The following is a 12,760-nucleotide window of genomic DNA, read 5'->3' as shown; positions in this document are numbered from 1 at the left end:
AGGCTTTACATTCTAGAGGAGAAAATAAAGTAATACTAAATTGTAAACAAAACTCAATATTAGCTTAGGGTTTAGAATCCTAATTTCTAGTCAATATTTTAAATAAAGCTATAGGAAAATATATTTGGCAGTAAGTTTCATGTCAGCCTGGATGTCACATAGTCTTCAAAACTGAGTTAACATAGCTGGATGAGGTGGCATGGGACTGTAGTAGCAGCTACTTGGCAAGCTAAGATGGGAGGATTGCTGGAGCCCAGGAGTTCAAAGCCAGCCTGGGCAGTGTAGTGAGACCCTTTCCTAAAACAAAACAACACTAGCTTAACTAGGCATTTGCCACAAAAACAGATATAACTTAGTTACTGTACTTTTTGAAGAGAAATTAGTATACCAGACATCAAAATGTGCAAAGACTTGAATTATCAGCATAGTAGAAACATAGCCAAAGAAAATGGAAAAAATGTTTTTAAATAACAAACATACATACATAAAAATCACTTTATGTTATTGTATTTATTTCTTATTTATCCTATCAATAGGGCAAGAAATGTTTTTAGCAGCAACATTTACTATTGGTAAAGATGCAGTGATACTGACGCCCATACAGTATCCTGACATATAGCAAGCACAAGAAGTGTTAGCTGCTGCTGCTGCTATTATTAAAAAATTACTGTTATAGATGTATTTTAAAGAACTTTGCTAATATATGTTAAAGTGTTCATATGTTTTTTTACCTTGCAATTTCACTTCTAAGAATTATTTTAAAGAAATAATGACAGATGTAGACACTGATGTTCAGAGATATTTGCCATTATTTATAATATGTTTATATATAATATATTATAAATATATTGATAACATCTCATCTGCCATGTATTATAAATATATTATAAATAATGGCAAATATCTCTGAACATCAATGTATTGATCAAGTATCTCTGAAATACAATACATTTTTATTATTTACCATAGCTCCAAATTGGAAAGATATTAAAATCTTAAATGGATTTTGGCAAATTCATTTAAGAGCAAAAGTTTATTTCTTAATAATATGTTTTTAGATTATTTTAATGATAGAAAAAATATCCACAGCATGAATAAAATAATATTTTGTTATATGACCTCAATTATATAAACATATAAAAGATAAAATTATTAGAAGATACATACAATGTTAATAATTGTTATCTCCTCAAACAGTATACTCAGGAAAAAAGTGAACTATGTTTTCAAGCAAATGAAGACACTACATAATTTTGCGTGTTTTTTAAATGAAAAATAATTTTTGTCTAAATATGGACAAAATTTATAATTTTTCTTCTGGGCTACGGCTTTTTAGAAGTACCTGGAAAGAAAGTTCTTTGACAATTTTTTTCATGGCCATTCATGTGATAAATACCTTTGGGAAGTATGTTACAGTCATATTTTTATGGAAATTCTATATTGTATTTGTGCCCTGGAGTCACACTTCCAGAGGATAAGCAAAATCATTTTGTTTTTGTTTTGTGTCATAAAACTTTAATTTTTCTTTTAATTTACAAATAAAATTAAAATCATTTATATTAATATTTTGATGTTAACATGGCATTTTCCAAGAAAAGTTCACTGCAAGAAGAAAAATCACTGAGGGTAGAAGATGATCTAGCCTAGTGATTTTGAAGAGTATGGATGGAAAATTCATGTTTGGTTAAAAAAAACATAAATATAAACTATTCTTTGTAAAAAATAAAACTATATAGTTAACAATGCTATTTATAGTTATAGTTTTAATATAAACTACATAGTTAATATTATGAATGTTATTTTTTATCTTTATAAATTATGTACTATTTTACTGTAGAAGATAAATCCTTGAAAACATGATCCAATAATTTGTGTCTATTAATCTGCCTGAGAGATGCAGCTTAATTTTAACAGAATTTATTGTCTGCACTGGCCTATCACTAAGTGTTTGAATCAACAGACTTCTTTTGTGTCTTCCATGGGCAGGCACTAGGCTTCAAGATGTAGGTGGCCATAGTCTGTGGCTTCCTGGAGCTTATGTTCCTGCGAAGGAAATAAATGGAGAGCAAGAAACAGACAGATAAATAAATAAATTAAAATTGTTTGGAGAATTAGATCAAGTTAAGTTATCTTCTTTTTCCTCCCTTTATTACCTACCTTCAGGCCGGGTGCTGTGACTCATGCCTGTAATCCCAGCACTTTGAGAGGCTAAAACAGTTGGATTACCTGAGGTCAGGAGTTTGAGACCAGCCTGACCAACATGGAGAAACCCCCATCTCTACTACCAATACAAAATTAGCTGTGCTTGGTGGTGCATGCCTGTAATCCCAGCTATTGGAAGGCTGAGTCCGGAGAATCACTTGAACCCAGGAGGCAGAGGTTGCAGTGAATTGAGATCATGCCATCGCACTATAGCTTGGGCGACAAGAGCGAAACCCTGTCTCGAAAAAAAAAAAAAAAGAGTTGATAATCTTTTTCCTACCTTTATTACCTACCTTCCTAATTGACAACTAGCAAAGGTGGCAATGTATATGTTGAACCCTTCTAAACACAATCAGGTTAGCCCTATAAAAACACGAGTGGGAACAATATAAGTACCATAGTGTTCAAAGTAAAGCCTTAAAGCTAAATCATCCTCCAAATTTGTCCCTGATATTTATTTAATTTTAGGCCAAAGGAATGAGGAGGCCAAGGACCATAGTGGGACTAATCAACTATTTTGAATATCCACTCCCAAATAACTCTTCTGGTACTAAAAAGCATTGTATTACTAGGATGATGACTGAGAATATAATCTTTTATATCTAAAATAACCTTTTGCCAGAAATATATTATCGTTTACTCTCAAGCCCCTCTCCATATTCTCAGTCTTATCTTCATTTATTCCTTAATAGGGTTGATATTAAAACCATCTTAAAAAATGCGGCTCACAGCTCCATGGATGCAATTATTGTGACATATGCCTTCCATCTTTATCCAGTAGAAATTGTATGTTGCCTAGGATGATTGATTTATTACTGTCTTTGTACTTGATTTTGTCGTTATTCATTATTTTCTTTGTCAAACAGACCCACACTCTTCTTCATATAATCACCCAGTCTTGTCTCTCAGTGAACAAAGTAGCTGATGGCTCACAGCATCCTACTGTGGAAACCTGTAATGATAGCGCTTTGCAAAAATGGCTACTAAGAAACTATACAAGAATGGAAATTTTTAGAAATATTTTTGGGAATTCTACTGATTACATTCTCTAATGATTTTTGGAGGTTTGTGTTGCAGACTTTATTAAATTTATTTTCATATTTTTATTATGTTCAGTTATTTAAATCTGGAAACTCCTTTAAAATGTGGTTGAGAAAAATCTGTATATACTTTTTCTCCATGGAATTAATTCTCTGTCTCTTACTTCTTAGCTACTCATTAATTTTGGGGACTGCATATATTGAGTTGTGTTTAGTCTATCATTAATGAGTAGGTATTTCTTGTTTTTTTTTCTTTTATTTTAAGCATATATATACATAAATATAATTGATGAACACTCTATTGTGAAAATTAGCTCTTTTTGATGAGAACTATAGCCGTGTCTATATGGCAACAGGTTCCTCATCATCGGATCTGGAAAAAATTAATTAAAAAACAGCCAAAAAAAGGATTGTTTCTGGAACACTGAAATAATTTATTTTTGTTTCTTTTTATTCAGATACTTTGGTTAAATGAAAATATAGCATATCCTTTCTAAAGTATTATTATTTTAATTAAAACACTAAGCAAATATATTAAATATTAAGATGTGATTTTCAATAACTTTATAAAGAGAATTTTATAAAGAAAATTATTTCTAAGCATTTATTTGTGGTTGCCTAAGTGAAATAATAAAATATTTTTTTAAAGTTGAATCTTTTATCTCTCACTTGTAGGATTTGTCACTATCTTTTCAATAAGCAATAAGATGAATTATTATTCAGTTTAAGTCAACAAACTGATATGGAATTCTTGTAAAGAGTGCAAGTAAGAACATGTCCTAGCTTTTGGTGTTAAGGGGTTTATTATCCAATAAATAAAATATTTTACTTTGTCCAATACCTTACAATGAGAACACAAGGGACATTGGGCATTTTTCTGGTTCACATGAACCACTTAAAGATTGTTAGTGGAGGAAACAATTGAGCTCAGAAGTCCTGTAACAAAGCTGAGAATGAAGTTATGGAGAGGGGACAACATAGGAGGTACTGTTTTGATTAGAACTATGTTCAAGCCAAAGAATTCCAAATGTAAGAGTTGGTAAAGCTGGAAAAGCCGAGGCCTTTGCACAAAGAGAACTATGTACAAAGCATTTTATGTCTATTTTCTTAGTTTGCTTTCAAAGCAACCAAACCTGATATGTGCAATGCCCAAAAAAGAGGTTTAGGCTTAACTGTATTTACTCTCACAAGTCTACTATAGCGTGCTAGAGCAGAGACCACAGAGTGCTTCTCTCCATGGGAGAAATTGCAGCAGTTCCTTTAGCAGTTCTTACAGCCAGCCTTCTGGGAGTTAGCTTCTCCCCAGGTAACAGTCTGGTGCAAGGAAATTAGGTCCACATCAGGTAGATGTCAAAACCATTCTGGCTTACTGGCCATATCCTCACAGAAGATAATCTCTCCCTGTAAAAACTCCATAGGTCTAGCTTCCAGGAATCAAATAAAACATACAAATTACAAGTCTGCACTTAGAAAAGGCTAAAGTTTGCTTTTCTCTTAGTATGTATACACAGTTTATAAGTTGCAGATGCAGTTTATCAATCAGAGGTCGTTTTATCATAAGCAAGCTAGAAACATAGTTAACATTTTTAACCCTTTCGAGGTTGTCAAGGGATCACAGTTAGTTCACTGACAGTCAAAGTTTTTAAACAAAAGGATATTTATAAGCATTTTTAAGTCTAAGTACTTTCTGATGAAAAACATGACTCCTCAGAATAATTTGAAGCATGCCCGAGTGTTTACAGCTAGTAAGTAAGGGACAGGAATTTACCTGAGCCTAAAATGTCTGGTTGTCTACTGCACTACATTAGAAGAAGTATTTAGTAATTTCTCTATCTCTGCACCAGTGGGTTTTGTAGTGAATTCCTTCACATAAATTATGCGTTGTTTAGAAAGAACAATAATAACTGGTGTTTTAAAAATTATCATTATTTCTGTAGTTGAGAACATCTATTCAACATGATCCTTAATGAAAAATCTCAAAGTCTATGATGTATTTTGAACTAAGGTAACTATAGATTGATTAAAGACTTCAACTACTATGATATGTGATCAGTTGCAATAAGACAATGGCAGTACTTTCTGGGGTAGCTTAATGGGCAATGACATATTTGATATATGAAAAATCATACTGTTTTTTAAAAAGGGATCTAATAGAAGCATGCAATGATAAGTGATATTTTCCAAAAAATATATATATACACTATATACACAAAGGACCACAGGTACATAACAAAAATGAATCAATTTTGTTTATTTTTAACTAAAACTGTTTAGAAAAAAATATTTGTTTTGTATCTTTATTTTTTCAAGCTCGCTACTGCTTGAATTTCTGGCATTATAAGCATAAATCAACCATCTTTGTTCCTATCTTTGGCCATTTATTCCTTTCTTTGTTTTTTAGTGTAAATAAAAACATGATTTCATGTTTTGAAAGAGCAACAACAAAGGTCTCAATCTTGAAATCTCCTTTGCATCTAATTGCCTTGCTCTTTTAATTTCCTGCTTGCTGTCTCTTAGGCATCTTCCAGCACAAACCTATTCTCCATTCCATTGTTTCTTACAACAGTGCAGTCCAGGATTTTTCAGTCTTAATCTAAACAAATTACAACTGTCTGGTTGCTGTTTCTCTACCATTTTTGTTGCCCACCCCTTACAGTTATTTTCATCTTATTAATAAGCCAAAAAAAAATTTTTTTGTTTACTTTTAATTTTGGTAATTTGCAAAAAAAGTAGAGTGCTATTTTCAAGATATATTTGCAAATCATTTCTCATACATTCAAATACTTCACTTCTAGTTGGAAAAGTTTTCATATAACATGGTCCTAGGCATTGCCCATGAGATAGAAGAAACGTGTATATATAGATATCTAATTAGTATGTATAAATTATGTTGATTTAAAATGTATATCTGAAAAGTCCAAAACTGTGATTTCCAATCTACATAAGAATACCAAAGAGAATATATATATAATGACTGGTTAACATGATACAATTATTGGAATTTATGATGAATCTAAAATATAAATATAACATTTAAAAATATATGATTATCATGCTCCTGTTTTTATTTGATATATTTTTAAGATTCTTAAAAATGCAGACTAAAATAGTGAAAAAATTTTATCAAGTAAGACAGATTATTTTTTGCTCTGGTAATCATTTTCCACAATGAATATCTTACAGTCATAGATACTATAGCTTGTTTAGTATTTTGAAATGGGAACATCTCTAGCAGTTTTGTTCATTTGGGTCACAGCTGTGCCATCTATTTGCATGTTTACCAAATGGTTACTGAATAACACATGCCTAAGAAAACTAAGCTTTTGCAAAAGCTTGTTAATATTTGCAGTCCTCAACTGAACTCAGAGCTCACAAATGGGCTTTTTGCAAAGGAGCTTGAATTCTTGGCAATGCTTGATAAATGTCAGCCAGTTTCTTTAACCATCTGCAAATAAAGGTATACTAGACAATGATGACTTCATAACAGTCAACGTTGTATAATAATTAATCCAGGAACACCTGTGCACAGTTCCTTTTACAAGCCCATCACCATGTAATATACTAAAAAAAAAATAAAAGATTTTTTAAAGAACAGATTTAATCTGATGTGCTAGTGAAGCTAAAGATGAAATAAGCTGCACTGATTATTGGTTATCTTTTACAGAGACTCACGTTGCGACACGTTAACAGTAACCAATGCCTCGATGAGCCTTCTGAAGATGACAAAATGGTGCCTACAATGCAGGACTGTAGTGGAAGCAGATCCCAACAGTGGCTGCTAAGGAACATGACCTTGGGCACATGAAGACCACGTCCCACAAGCCGTGAAAGTGTCTACGCTTTTGTTTTTCCATTATTTCAATTGGGGAAAATATTAACTTTGCTGAATTGAAAGTTTTAAAAATCCTTTTAGTATTCTAAAACACAGTTGTTTATAATTCATTTCTAGAAATGTTTGCTTATTTCCCTACTAAAATTTGTATCTGATCAAAGAAGCACATAAAAATATAAGTAAATAGCAAACTGTTATTAAACAACAGAACAACTTGGAAAACAAATTGTGTTTGCTTTAAGGAAAATCTTTACTGCACCCATGTCACAGGGTTAATTGCAGGTTATTTTATTTTTGTTGTCATGGTGATAGAATGTAAATGCCTTATAAAATCATGTTCATTATGAAATATTATCAGTTCTTTATAAACTTTTTACTGGACCTTCATAGAAACATGTTTAATTTCTATGTCTACAATAGGGCCACATATTAAATTATTTCTGAATGGTGAATTCATCTCACAAAATGTTCCAAGTTTTAGACAAGGAAAACATTACATTGGATGTTGAATTCATAGAGCCTTAACAGAAGCATCACATTCAAACCAATGTGAATTCAAAAAAGAGATGGTAAATTTTTAATTCAATTTAAAGTACATTAAAAAAGAACTCTGTAAAGCATTGAAGGGAACAAGATGAATCTAAGCCACAACACTTCAATCACTGTAAGAGAACTCAAAGTGGGTTGCAATCATTCCTAACACACGCTGAAGCCAAACAATCTTGCTCCCAGAATTTATGTTGGAAACTCAATTATTACCCAAAATTTTGCTCTCCAGGAACTCTAGCATCCCTTTTTTTTTCACTCTATAGACAGTCTATAGACAGTGGCATGCCACTGATGCTGAACAGAATTGTAGGTGAAAGGGAGAATTTTAGATTTAATTTTTAACTTTATTGCACTTAAAGATTTTAGTTAGGTCACCACTGTAATTTTAATTTGATATGTTAAAGAACACCTTTCAGTGCTGTGCTCCAGTATCTAACAATTTATCACCAGGGGAATAAACTGAACACACCTTCATTAAATTTTCATCATAATTAAATTGCTAGATATTGTTTGCCATATATTATGACCCAGGGAGCATAGTTATAATAAAGCCAGATTCACATTTTCTTTTCTCGTCTTAAAACCATTTATGTTCAAAATACATTAGCAGAAGCCATGAAAAGGAAAAACTCAGATTTTTGCTAATAAGTTTTTCTATTTGACATCATTTAAAATGCTCATAGAGTTGCCCTATATATGTATGTTATTCATTATAAATGCACTCAGCAGCTAAGAGAAATTTGAGAAGAAAAATGGAAGCATTTTCTGGAGCAGAAGATTTCACTTCTTTGGCCCTCATCTTTACTTAAAAAGCTCTTATAGAAAGGAGTAATCAGTTTGACTACATACAAACTCTCTACGTCTCTGATATACACATGCATATACACTACTTTACAATGAAACTGAGGACACTTTCTGATGGTCAGTGAAATATTAAATGATTTTTTCAGCTGGTGTTCCTTCCTCTTTTGATTTTTTCATTAGTACATCTCTGGGGAAGAATCTACAACCTGGAGCATTTCAGATTTGCTCTAAAAGTGTAGATACCCCTCACCACGAGCTCTCTGGGAATCCGTGAATTTCCTAAAATTGTAAGCAAAAGGTTGAATATCAGGGCATGTTTTTCAGAGGTGGGAATATATCACAGCAAACTTGGAAAGAAGGCTATGACTCCCAAGAGGCAGTGAACCATTGCCTTAAATTCATAGCAGTCTCAAGTCCATTGAGGCCTCATGTGAAATTTCCATTTTTCATTTTTACACTCCTTTTCTCCCCTCATTTCCTCTTGTCCTGATTAAAGTAAGGCAAAAAGACCCTGCGCCGCATTATTCCTTAAGTTGAAAAAGCTTCAGCTTTCAAGGACTCATGTATACCATATGTTCCACTTACCGATTTGTCAAAATGCATGTTATATAGAAAACGGTCTATGGCAAATTTTTATAAATACAGCTACCCCATCAAAGCTGAACTTAAAACATTTTAGCAGCATTTTAAATATGTGAAAGGTCATTATGGTCATAGTGAGAAAACTAAAACTACATGGGTTTCATGCAAGAAAAGAATTTTTAAAGAGTCTTCAGATGGCTTGAATACATGCCATTATATTATCTAACAAAAAGTGGCATAAAATATTATAAAACACCCAACACTAGAAAGAAATGACTAACATTCAATTTATTTTCAAAAATGTTTATTGTCTTCAGTACAAAAAGTTAAAACCATGATTGGATTTGTAATGCACTCATCCCTTATTTATGGGGCTAGATTCACAGATACTTTATTTTAAACCAATCTCTTCTAGTCTTCTTCTCCATCTCATTTAATGCAACTTCAACCTTCCAGATGCTCAGGTCAAAAACTGAAAGTTGCTTTTGACTCCTCTATTTCTGTTTCAACTTTCATCTAATCCATCAGCAAATTCCCTCAATGCTACCTTTGAAATATAACTAGAAAAGAATGACTTGCCACCACATCCACTAGGTGTCACTACCTCTGACCTTTTTAATCGCAATATGCTTATTATTTGGTTCCCTAATTTCCCAGTCCTTGTCTTGAACAATCTTTTCTCAGTACAACAGCCATAGTGATTCTGTTAACCATGAATTTGATTGTGTCAACTCCCTCCTCAGAATCTTCCAATGACTTTTCCCTCTAGTGGCCTTCAAGGTCCTTCATGAGTGATAGCCCCCTACACATCCATGCAACTCATCCCACATACACACACATGCACACACACACAGATAAAATTCCACCTTTTTCTGACTCATCTCTTATCTCTTATTATTCTGCCTCTTACCCCAGTATGGGTCCCAAGAAAGTTCCTGCTTTAGTGTTTTGTTCCCTCTGCCCCAGAGAGCTCCTCTTATTGGTCTCAGTTCAAATATTATCAGTAAGACAAACCCTTATCCCTTCTGCTTTCCCTATCCCCTATACCTGACACTCTATAAGTTTGCTTCTTTATTTCTGTCTACACTTCCTCCTCCCCAGCCCAAAACATGCCCATCACATGCTCTAGAAGGTAAGTCCCATGAAGGCAGGGGCTTTGTCAGTTTTGTTCGTTTGGTATTCCTGGCATATACAAAGTATTCTTTAAATATTTCTTGAATTAACGAACTGAAAAATGTGTGTTAAAGTTGCTAAGTGTTATTGTATCATACTTTTTTTTGTATTTTAAATTTTAAAATAAAGGCTAATAATGTATTTAGACAGGATTTTCAATAACTTTGTCTTCAAATTATAATTTTCTTCCTAATATTCTTCACATTAAACTATGGACTATATATTATTTTATGGATAAAATATCCTGCCTTACAGAAATGAAATATATTTTATTAAAATGCTGCTATATTATATAAGTTGTTTATTTCAGCTAAAAATAGTTTTAATTTTTATCTTTTGGTTGTGTCCAATGGCCACCTCATGGGATAAGATTTTGACTTTTAAAAGGGAGACATGTCATTGTCTTAAAAATTATGTATTTTCATGATTTCATAAGACTTACTAAATTTATCTTCTAAGTGCGGTGAACGGAATAAACACAATTATAGAGATTTCTAAAGGACTTTACAGTTGACCTAGTCTTAGTTTCTGTGTTTATAGATAATAAGCCTGAAACCCAGATATGTAATATAGCTTTTCTAAGGATCATATATCTACAAGTGGTGTTGCCTGGACCCCTTATTATTAATATAAACTAATACTGTCAGTCAAAAAGTTATGAAAATAAACAATGATGAGAAAAAAATCTTCATTAAACAAGTTATGGGGCCAGGCACAGTGGCTCACAACTGTAATCCTAGCACTTTGGGAGGCCAAGGTGGGTGGATTACTTGAGTTCAGGAGTTCAAGACCAGCCTGGCCAACATGGCAAAACCCCTTCTCTACTAAAAATACAAAAATTAGCTGGGTTTGATGGCACACACCTGTAATCCTAACTACTCAGGAGGCTGATGTAGGAGAATCACTTGAGCCCAGGAGGCAGAGGCTGCAGTGAGCCAGGATCATGCCACTGCACTCCAGCCTCGACTATGTCAAAAAAAAAAAAAGTTATGATTTTTTTTAGAAATATTTAAATTCTTACCACCTTTTGTGTTTAAATAAAATTAATTCTTTAAAATAATACAAGCACTAAGACCTACAGCAGAAATAAACTACCAAGAAACATCATGATCACAGGAACATTCTAGTGTTACTGGGCAAGCTGGGATTCAGAGAAGCAAAGTCTCTTGAGTAGTAACTAATGGAACATACTCACTTTCACTTTCCTTCTAATTATCTTCAAGTCGAAAGGTTTGGCCTACAGCTTGCCTACAGCTTGCACAGAAAATTAGACCGTCTATTACTGTGAAGATTGGGTAGGTTCTATATTATGCAGCTTCAAAGACTGCAGGGAAATCAGCAGAGATTTCTAGGCTTCCCAGTGGAGCTCTGTAAACTCTAGTAAACACAATCCATAAATTTGATTTTGCCATGGTGCTTAGAAACAGTCTAATAAAAAGGAAAAAAGAGTATGAAGAAAAAAATAACTACAGTAAAACAGGACTGTTTTTACCCTTTTAAGAAATTTGGTGGGAGGTTAGGAACATATTCTGAATTGGTTCAGTAAACCTCAAAATACCATCTCCCCACACATGGTTTCACCACTTAAGACATGATGATCGTATCTGCTCACAACCATTTTACTTGCATCTCATTTACAGATGCTAAATCCAGTCTCAGAGGAGGCAAAACATGTATGCATTCTTAAGTTATAAAGTACACTGATTTCACAAATATGAAGAATTTTAGAAATTCAAATTTTTAATGGATGTGTCACCATCCACAGCTGTTATCTTGCATAGCTGATGTCTGCTGCAAATCTTGAATACATTTCCAATTCAGTTGGGCAGCAAAAATTCAATTAGATCTTAAGGCAGCTTGTCTTTCAGGATTCTGCCACTGCCCATTTTCCCCAATATGTCAAAATATGGAATAGGTGAAATCAACCCCTCTTATGTACCGCATAAAGACACATCTGTTGTGACTACACCATGTTTGAACTGCTACTAAATATCAGCTATTGTATGAATTTATGGTGTTGAATGAGCACCAGCAATGTGTTTGAAATGATTTGTGTATATTTGTAGCCCAGTTTGTTTTATATTAGTCAATAAATTCTAAAGACAATTTTCATTGTATTTGTTTTTAAAAAAAATCCCTCTGAAACATTAGTGAATTCAGAGCAGTTATTTTCTTAACAATCTTTTAAGATAAAGACCACTTATGCGATACTTGTGTCATCATTATATGAAGTTATTTTGTTTTTGTTTTCAGCTGGAGAGAACAAATCACTCAATATTTTGTTTTTAATGAGTTAGAATGCCAATTAAAATTAGATGATTAAGGATATATCTATAAAGTTTTTTAAAAATGAGATTTTTCATCATGCATTCAATTGGTGTGAAAATGAAATGTAAGCTGCTGCTTGGTTCCAGTTGTACTGAAATTTTAGCTAAAAATAGCACAAGGGGGAAAAAAGGACTTGATGATTACATGGGTTTTTTTTGTTTTTCTATTTCAGCTTTGGTGTTTTTTTGTTTTGTTTTGGTCAGTGTAGCCACAGCTAGGAAGGAGTAATTTAAAAAATGTTTTAGATATA

General features: G+C 32.9%; 1 protein-coding gene across 31 annotated transcripts in view; it reads left to right on the top strand.

Moving 5' to 3' along the window:
* Positions 1-12,288, top strand: part of GALNT13 (polypeptide N-acetylgalactosaminyltransferase 13) — a 690,911-nt gene extending 678,623 nt beyond the window's left edge. For 18 of the 31 annotated variants that reach the window (XM_078327740.1, XM_054257627.2, XM_054257620.2 and 15 more), the window contains 2 exons: positions 3,069-3,266; positions 6,907-12,288. In XM_078327740.1, the coding sequence (XP_078183866.1) occupies positions 3,069-3,254 (186 nt within the window). In that variant the 3' untranslated portion in view covers positions 3,255-3,266; positions 6,907-12,288. The remainder of the gene's footprint in view (positions 1-3,068; positions 3,267-6,906) is intronic. The other 13 variants (XM_035304875.3, XM_078327732.1, XM_078327733.1 and 10 more) reach the window with 1 other exon arrangement.
* The last annotated feature ends 472 nt before the right edge of the window (positions 12,289-12,760 follow it).

Source organism: Callithrix jacchus, chromosome 6, assembly GCF_049354715.1.
Source record: "Callithrix jacchus isolate 240 chromosome 6, calJac240_pri, whole genome shotgun sequence".
Classification (NCBI taxonomy): Eukaryota; Metazoa; Chordata; class Mammalia; order Primates; family Cebidae; genus Callithrix; species Callithrix jacchus.
Note: the sequence above shows the minus strand (reverse complement) of the source record. Positions and strands in the feature narration are given on the sequence as shown.